Source organism: Quercus suber, unplaced genomic scaffold (assembly GCF_002906115.3).
Source record: "Quercus suber isolate HL8 unplaced genomic scaffold, Cork oak 2.0 scaffold_111, whole genome shotgun sequence".
In the NCBI taxonomy this organism is placed as follows: domain Eukaryota; kingdom Viridiplantae; phylum Streptophyta; class Magnoliopsida; order Fagales; family Fagaceae; genus Quercus; species Quercus suber.
In genome coordinates, this window is record NW_027069576.1 from 933,143 (window position 1) to 943,172 (window position 10,030).

A 10,030-nucleotide genomic window follows, 5' to 3' on the forward strand; every position below is an offset into this window, starting at 1 on the left:
ATTTGCTTAACCGTACAGCCACGAAATGCAGTGCCCACATCACACACCAATTGGTTTCTATTTGGTATTGATGGAATTCAAACTCAATATTCTTATTTGACAACAACAGACTTTACTAATTGAATTAATTAGATCCCAATATCCCACAAACCAAAAAATGAGTTTAATGGCCTTATTATTCTGTATCTCGTAAATATATAATTTCTTTGAAATTATTACTCTTATAGAGAATTGAATGCAATAATCAAATCATAAGTTTATAAAGGTTTTAAGTGTAACTGGATAAGTAAAATACCATTCACTCATTATATGAACACTGAAAATTGATAAAGATTGCTTCTCTTATACTAGTACATTTGCCATTACTTATGTAGTCAAAGTAACACATTTTGTAACTTTTCCCTGCTACAAAACAGGGCATGTTAAGTTCAACGATAGTCTTCCTTGGCTGCACATAACAAAGACATACCTTGATCCACATCAGTAAACAAACCCCTTAGAGGTTTTAAGCAGTGCCGACCAAAACAACATAAATTATTTACCTAAACCATAAGTGTGTAACTACAAGATGATTCTGCATGTGAATCTTGACCTTCCCAACTAGAAAATGAGGTAGATAAGAGACATATCTAGCAGGAACTTCTTCAATTTCAATTGGGAGCCCTTATTTCATCTTTTTGCATTGATGTGGTTTCCTCCGATGTTTTTTTTCTTCAAAAGTCACTTGATTCTGAAAGCTCACATGCTTTCTTACTGTCTAAAACTGCTATACAAATAGAGAATGCTTGTAAAATTGAGAGTGGAGAACTGAACTCAACTGAATAGATGCCATCCTTGTATTGAGACAAACTGAGGAAAGGCTGATTGACTTGAACTCCTTCCTGTAAACAAGTAGTAACAAATAAAATAAAAATGCGTCATTTATTGGAAGTTACCAGTATAATACAGTGGACATTAGCATTGTCCAAGCAAAAGACTATTACCTGACAAAAAAGCTCAAATTTATCTGTTACCGAACAAGCTTTGGATGAACCCAATTTGTTACTGATATGATTCTGGTTGGCAAGAATCCGGAGTTTGCAACCCAAATCCCAACCCCCACAGTCACATAACCCACCCGATTTCCACCGTTCAATCAATGATGAAGGTCCTCCCTTACTTGGTATACTATGCACAGCACTTGGAAGTATGACTGTTGCATTGACAAGATTCTTCATACTGACAGAAGGCAGCTTCTGAACGTTTTCCCCGGTGTTGGAATAACATTCCACTCCAGGTAACTGCTCTTTTGAACCAACCTCTAACAAATCATTGCAGTGATTGCCCTGGCACCCGTCCCAGGTGGCACTTCTATTGATACTTTTTGGAAATTTGACAACAACGGCTGCAAGTTCATCATTTGGCTGAAAGTCAAAGGTTTGCTGATCTGCCTGCCTCAGGTCCACGGAAAACAAAACAAATTCTCTCATGCTGAATTGATCCATACAATGCTGTCTAATCATATTGGGAAACTGAGAATCAGAAACCTTCATTTGCGCAACAACATTAGAAAGGTAATCCTGACCTTTGCCTTTGCTTTTGCCTCCTTGATTTATCCAACTTCCATTCTTCTTCTTAACTTGAATGGTAAAGAATGTATAAACTGTGCTGTACTCACCCTTTCTTGTAGTATTTAACTTCTTCATTGTGGCTGCAAGAATATTGCTGTCATTGTCAACAGCAAATTTGAACAGAGGCTGACCATTTTTAATTGCAACTTGCAAAAGAGCTTGGACTGGTGTATCTAAATTTAATTTCCCTGAAGGCACAGTAGAAGAATCTAATTGTCCACTGGAATTTTTGCTAGCCCTAACTGTTGTTATTGATTCCCTCTCAACTGGCTCCACAAAGTGATGGCAGTTGGCTGCTTTTGGCTTCAGTAATGGGTCAAGTAACCTTCTCAGAGGGCTGGACCTGGCTCTGCTTGTATTGAGATTATCGGTGTTTGAAGTATCCAAGCAAGCAGAGGCCGCAGCTTTCTCTGAACCAGATTTAGCAACAGCACATTTAGAGTTTAACCGATGTGTATCCAAACCCTCTTTGGAGATGGAACTTTTGCTCATCTTACCCAAACTAATGTTAAGTCGGCGAAAAGGTGAAGAGCTTCGCACTTTTTCATCTGCTACGTTGCTCACTTTCACATCCAAAACCTTCAAAGGTTCATTTGTTGTATTGGTGGGCATTAAGGTTGATCTTTTCTCTCCTAAATTTCTGGATTTGGATGGACTGGTACCTACTTTAGCTGAACGTGGTACTGGGTGAGATGTAACAGATGATATGTTGACACTCTTTTTATCTACAGTGCCAGGCTGCCTTAGCAGAGAGTGTTCACTGTCAACTTCACAAGGCAGTGGGCATGAGTGTGGGACATCAGAATGGACCTCTGCATGGCAATTCTCCTTAGAACTCTGTGAAAAGCTCTTTCGACTTGCTTCCATTGATCTACGACCTAACGATGTTGTCAATTCAGAAAACTGGGACGCTGCTGAATGATGTTTTTGGGGGAGATCTCTCGGCAAAAGGAGAACGACAGTTTTGTGCTTTCCAAAGACATCTTGGTCAAAATTATTTGGATTTGGTTCTCGCAGCTTCTCTACTCTCTTCTTAATTTCACCATCTTGAATCTTTGTCTTTTCCTTTGTGCAAATTGGGCCATTTGGGATAACTCTACTTTCTTGATCAATCTTTTGGTCGGGATCTTTTCTCCTGCACTCTTCCTTCTTGATTACCGGACTACAGAAAGGCTGATCTGTTCTGATGACCTTTGCCTGCCCAAGCAAGGTGCTACTCTGGGAAGGTTTAAGATCTTGAAACTTTCCAATACTTCCTCCAAATAATTTGACTTCCTGAGAATGGCCTTCTATGGAAGATGCCATTAGATGAGATTGCAGTGAAGGACGACGTGTCCTTGGATGAGCAGGAGAGCGACTCTGACCTCTGCTAGAAGGAGCAGATGATCCATCCGTCCAAAATGATGATGATGTAACACTACTAGATGGCGAATTCTGGATGCTCTCATCTGGTATCTGTTTATGACTGTAACGCCATTTTTCAAGGCGCCCCCAGTCAAGGACCCCAACATTTAAAACTTTCTCCTGTCGGTTCTCTCCTCTCTCTAGATAACTTGGTAAATTTGACATGTATTTGACAAGTTCATCTTCTTTGGTTGCCTTCCTATCAGTCCATTGTTTTTGGAGATCATGACAAGATTTAGGAGGGATATCCTTTTCATCCCCAGTAATTTCATTATGAAGATCAGCATATGACAGTCTAGGCTTTTCAGGTTTTAACCTGTCTTGCAACTTTATACTTTGGCTTGCTTGGGGCAGTAAGGGCTTCCCAGAAGTTCCAAAAGGTTGCTGATCCCTCATATCGCTTTTAAACTCTGAATGATATTCCATGGGCCTGATGTGCTCTGGGTATTCCTATGGTGGTTGCAATTATCAGTGTCTTGTCTCTGCAGAAACTTGCAAGGAATGTCCCAATTCTTTTTCAGCTTCCCATTTCAAACCAAGTTCACATAGATGCAGATGGCTCTGAAAATAAAAGGCAAAATTGTATACTATAACACAGTCCTCCAAGAAAAAGAAGGGGAAATTGGGATAAAAAGATACTATAACAAAAGAAAGAAATTGACATCCACAGCTTTATATGCATCTAAAACAAAAGTTTGAAGAAAGGAGTGCCAATATGAAGGGCTACCCACTTTTTATTGATCCACGTAAGTACAATTAGAAGAGTCTTCCAATATGATAGCAAATATATACATACATATGGAACGGTCCTTTTGTTGATATACCAACAAGACAAGCAACCAAAAGTAATGAAGCGATAGCAACCCCTTTAAACAAGGAGAAATTCTTAGCAAAATTGAAGGCCACCAAACCACATTTTGATGTTACAGTATTTACAATGACATTTTTACAGTATTTACTATGACATTAGAAGGTCTCTATGAAGCTGGCTGATTCAGGGAATTCTTACAATAAGAACAGTTAAAAAACATATGATTAAGAATTCTTCTATCACTGTGACTGAGCAGAACAGAATACATAGCGTATAAAGTAAAGTGGACTATTTCCAGGTATAAGTGGCTAACAAATCATTCATCATTATCATTTAATATAAATCTGATAGAACTCATAAATCATCCAATTTGAACATTCAATATAAGCTTTTAGATTCTTCATCATCTCATAATCACCGTATTCTAACAAAATAAGTAATAGAACTTAGGACTGAAAGAGGAAAGCTCGCAAAAGAAAATTTCTTATCATGGATGCAAGTAGCTAGTAGAAAACCCCCAATAAGTGTTCTTCTCCATAGTGTTCTTTTACACAATTTGTTTGGCATGTCAAACCACAGAGGCCAGGCATTGTATTGTTTATTTTTGAAATTACTCAATTTACTACATATAGTGATAATTGAAATCATATCCAGTAGGTTGATTTGGAGTTATGATCAGTTAGTTTTCCATTGTCTGCTGGAGTTTAATCAACCATGAGAGAGATGACAAAAATGTAAGATACAAATCACAAGATCATTTCCTGTGGGAAAAAACATACTAGAAATGCTTTGTTCCATGTTCTTCGCATCACAAAACACTGTTCCTCATTAATTTTACTAACCCTTCAGTCCCATCTAACCTTCAAAGTAGTAGTAAAAAATGACATGTCCATTTAAGAAGTAAAAGAGCATGACTAGAGATAGAATAGAATGGCGGAAATGAATACATGAGGCTGACCTTGACTAGTCTGTTGAAGATCCATAGTCGACTCAAAATATTGGAACTAAGGGTTGGTTTTAGTTGTTGTAAACACAAGTACAAAACATGAAAAAAGTGAGATACACCTTTTTGCTTTCATGGGGGAAGAAAATGAATGAGAATTGTGAGTCCCTTCCCCACTCTACCCTTTCATCACTTTCCAATACAAAAGGAAAGACCATTGAGCAATTCTTGTGGTCACAATTTTTCTAATTGGTATTAATATTTTCCCTTTGTTTGAATTTTCAAAAGCATAAGACCGCGGTGAGTTGTCATCCACAGAGCTGATCCATTCTGAGAACCAGGTCACTCTTATACTCTAGTAAACAATTTCACTCAATGATGAAAAAAATTTAACTTGCACGGATTGAAAATTAATTGAGATGCAAAGAAGACAATTGACAATATATATAGTATACAGACAAAGAAGCAGCCGGAGGGAGAATCAAACACCTAGAGCCAAAAATAGAAGAGGTGGTCCATGGAAGCCCATTTCAAAATCGTAAGATAAGGCAAAATGACTTGTCAATCATCGTAGTAGCTTAGGCCTAGCATCTTCCCATAACTAACGGAACAGACAACTAGACAAGGATCCTCGTCCTCCAGCTAGCTATTCAAAAATTCCAGAGCGCAATCACTTTTTCAAATTCTTAAACACTTAGGCCTTGTTTGGCTCTCCCAAATAAAATAAAATAAAAAGGTAAGATTCTTCAAAAGAACCATTTTCTTTTCTTTTCTTTTCTTTTCCTCTCATCTTTCCCGAGAACCAAACAGTGCACGCATGGTTTAAATGTAAAGAACAAGACTATTCTCCCTCTCTCTCTCTCTCTCTCACTCTCACGCACTTATTCAAGTTAAAGATGCAAACTTTAGAGTTCAGAACTTAAAAATAAATAAATAAGTACACACACAGACAAATAATGAAAATCATAGGGACTAAACATATTACAAAAATCATGGGAAGCAAAAATTTCCATGAAAGGAAACAAAAATATTTCTGGGAATTTTGTCAGTGAGACTAAGAACATAAATAGAGCATACCAGCGTCAATATTGGAAATGCAGAAGCAAGAAACCGCCATTAATGGAAGCTCCAGCAGGTCGAGGAAAAAGCAATGAGTGTCGGTGCATTGTTGGTCAGTGAAACTAAGGAAAGTAACAGAGATCAGAGAGACGAGAGCTAAAAAGTGTTGGCAGAGAGCAAAGTAGAAAGAAATAATTTGCCTCGTAATCCCAACGTTTTTTTCTTTCCAAACTCCAAAGCTGTTGACATGTTGTGGTCATGTACAGAATATTAGCAAAAAAAAAAAAAAACGCAAACCCAGAGCTTCCCAGAGAGAGAGAGAGAGAGAGAGAACAGAGAGTGTCTCGTGTGTGTCTGTGAGAGTTTCTGGCTGGAGCTTATTTGTTTTTTTGTGCGGTGCATACAGTCAAAGCAGAGTACACAGAGAGAGAGAGAGAGAGAGAGAGCGTCAATCGTTTTCATCAGACGGCCAAAAAGAAAGAGCGATAATGAGGTAGTCACATCAGAGAGGCGTGGAGCTTGGCCCCACTTTTGTGAAACTCTTTTTTTTAGGGGCACAATTTTTTAGGATCTTTTTCTCAACAGATCACATAACCTGATTAGATTGGACACAGGAAAGTCGTCGGTAACATAAAAAAGTTTGTTTCGAGAGTACGATCATAAATTCGTCATATACTTTTTTTTTTTTATTAGTATTGATGTAAATATATTACAATTTTTTTTTTGGGTCAGCAATATATTACAATTGGTATATAATAATTCATCACATAATATTTTTATAATTATTTTTTATGCTATTTTTTTTTATAATTATTGATATAACATAATATATAATTGATATATAAAAAAAGTAAAATAATGATGAGTGATGATGCCGAGAAATTCACCCGTAAGCCACACGATACTTACGCGCTCGAACGTGAACTTGCACAATACAAAGAAGAAAAACCTAATAGAGAGCACCGGTATGGTGTCGGCCCAATATCCTCCGAAGGCTAAATCAGAAATATTATCACAACTCTAGAGTGTTAGAGAGAGTAAATTATGCATACCTTGATCTATGAGAGTATTGGAACTTTTATAGTAGTAGAGGGTGGAGCCCTCCTCCTTGGCGCGAAAGTCTTTTTTTTATAGGACTCTTCTCGCAGAATCCTAAACGTGATTGACAAGATATTTCCTTGTGGGAAGATTCATGTTAATGTACGTATCCTCTAGAATCCTCTTTGTGCTAGAATTCCTCTGATCTTGGGATTCTTCAACGTGTGCCACAAGTATCTTGCGACTAGTGTTTTCTTTCTGTTGTATGGTAATTCGGACTCGTCACTATGTAATCCGTTCAAGCTGGACCCATTCATAACGGACTGTAGATATTCGACCCGTCCACTATCGGCCCACGGAGGATGGCCAGTCAGGCCCATATCATGGAGATTTCCACCTCTTCAGTTGCCCCTTCACCCCATGGGTTCGTCACTCTTTTAGGACTCATGGGGTGACGGTTCGTGGTCAGGGATGACGGTCCAGAGGCTCGTGGGTCAACGGTTTCGTACCCAGCAAATGTATGGCTGAATTGATGCCACGCATCGTCTTTCCATTAAATGTTGTCTTGTATCGAGGCGCCTATTCGTCTTCCATGCATTTCCTCTATAAATATCAAACCTTTGCCTCTCATTTTCCCACTTTCAACAGAAACTCACTTGTCAGAGCGCAATCTGTCATCCTTGTTAGAATACACCGTTCAATTACAGTGTCCGTCATCATCAACTTTCCTTCCTTCACATAATAATTGGTAAGTACCCTCTTTCATATTTTTCTACCGTCGTAGTACTTTTATAGCTCAAAGCTTTACTTCTGTTATCCATTCTTAGCCCTGTCAAAGTCTTAGGTTTTGTCGTCACTTGTAGGCAATGTCTAGTGCGTCAAGTAATCAATCAGTTGTCCGTGACGGGACAGATTATGAAGAGGTATACCCGTCAGGTCACAAAGAACAAGAAAGTCCAAGTGAAGAGAGGAGTACGTCCGCCTCTTCTTCGTCCTCAACAAATGAGGATACAGAGTTGGATGAACCAGTGGAAGGTTCTGATGGCAAGAAACAAATAGGACCCGTCATAAGAGTTGATGGACCAAGGGAGTTCATCATGCTTCCAGAGTGGATGGTGAATGATTTTACATCCACTATCAAGGAGACTCACTTCAAAACACTTAGAGCTAACTTCCAGATCCCAGATAACATTCCCATCCGTCTGCCCTATAAATCAGAGAAATGCTATTGTGAAGGAGTACAAGGCCTTGGAGTGTACAAGCAAATGTTGAAGGCAGGACTTAGATTTCCACTGAGCTCCCTTCATCGCGAGCTACTTAAGTATCTGGGTCTCCGTCAACCAAATATCCCCAAACACTTGGAGAGTCTTTATAGCAATGGAGATCCTGTATGTTGCATGGTCGGACAGAGCTAGGAGGTTGACGGTGCGAGAATTCCTTCACAGCTACCGTCCAGATGAAATTGACAAATCTAGGGGTATATACAGTTTTGTAGCTAGGAGTCCGTTGTTAAAGGTAATATATGAAACCCCAGACTCCAATAGAAATTGGAAGAGTTGTTATTTTTTCTTAGAGGGTGACGAGTGGATGTGTCGTCCAGGGGACACAGAACATATGCTCGTCGACACTACTTAGGGCATATTGCCTTAAGCTGGTATGTATCCGTCCCAATGTGTAAAGACTTCCTCATTCATTCAGTTTAATATGTTTTAACGGTCCTCTTCTTTGCAGTACGACGGCGTCCACAAGTTAACCTTGAGGAGTTCAGTTTTCTAAAAAAGATTTTTAACAAAAGTACCCCGGAGGAAAGGACCTGGGCTAAGTTGGTCAACCTCAACACAATCCATTGGTACTGTGATGGTCTTGAACCATCAAAACCAGCAATCAAATATGAAACAAGGATCTGTATGACCTCCGAGGACTACGAAGACCTAGGCAATCACTCGATGGAGGCGATGGGTGAGACGGGCCTGTTCAGCATCGCCCAAGTAATTTTTTTCATATATTTTTCATCCATCCGTTCATATGCTTTTGCTTGAGATTAATTTATTTCCATTGTTCAGGCCATGGTTATGGTGAAGGGTTTGTTTGGATGGTGCTTAAATCATGAGACAACCTTGGACCGCATACGGGAGAAGGTAAAGCTGACGGAGGATGAGCTGGCTGAGCTTCGGGCCTGGAAGGTGGTCCAAGATAAGAACCTCAAGATGGCCGAGGAGGCCAGTAGCCAACTCCACGAATTGATGGAGGAGCTGAAAAAAGTTATTGAAGATCAAGACAAAGAGATCCATCAGGCCAAGGAGAGTGCTGTACTTGAGTATCGAGACTCCCACACCCTTTTGAATGAGCTTGGAGTTTCGTTTGGCGACGGCTTTGATGAGACCATCCGTCAGGTGAAGGCTTTACATCCTCAGTTGGACTTGTCGTCTATCAACATCAATGCTACGGGGCAAACGTCCGTCCTGCCTGCCCAATCCGAAGATACGGACAAGCTTTTTGGTGAGAAAGCTCCTACCGACGCCCCTCTCGACCAAGTTGTAGTTGAAAGTGATCCCAAAGATGGTCAGTCTCGTCGTAGTGAGGAAAAGGAAGCCCCCGTCATAGACTAGGTTTATTTTTATTTATTTCTCATACTTATGTAAGGATATTTGAAGAACAATTTATGACTCCGTCATATTTTCATTTTCTGTAAACATTCTTATTTTTGGGTATTTACTCTATTTAACTTTGCTTTATCTATTTTATTGAGTTGTTTGACATATTCTATTGAGTGGAATTTATCTGTTCACTTTACTTTGTAGTTTGATTTTCGAATGATGTCATCCACCTAGACGGACTTAGACAGATACTGTCCTTTTATTGTGATTTTGCTAATTCATTATCCTGTGGTGTAATCAATCCGTCAAGGGGACTTTATCTTGTATCTGTCCATGTTAAGGACTTTACTATTTTAGACTTAGAATCCATCCATGTTGTGGTTTAGGGATTTTAATCCTTATATAAAGACTTCGTCCATGTTGTGGACCTAATACCCATCCATTTTTGGACTTAGTAATAACCGTCCACTTTGAGGACTTTGTATGATTCATTTACTTTGTGGATTTGGTAGGATCCGTCCACTTGGTGGACTCTGTAGGATTCGTTCACTTTGTGGACTGTAGAATC

The 10,030-nt window shown here is 39.2% G+C and overlaps 1 protein-coding gene across 1 annotated transcript; it reads right to left on the reverse strand.

Moving 5' to 3' along the window:
- Positions 1-323: 323 nt before the first annotated feature.
- LOC112012121 (uncharacterized) lies at positions 324-6,209 on the reverse strand. The gene is made up of 3 exons (XM_024044500.2): positions 5,846-6,209; positions 984-3,575; positions 324-881 (listed from the first exon to the last, which is right to left on the reverse strand). The coding sequence occupies exons 2-3, from the start codon at positions 3,438-3,440 to the stop codon at positions 714-716; spliced, it is 2,625 nt and encodes an 874-aa protein (XP_023900268.1). The 5' UTR covers positions 3,441-3,575; positions 5,846-6,209; the 3' UTR covers positions 324-713.
- Positions 6,210-10,030: the final 3,821 nt, after the last annotated feature.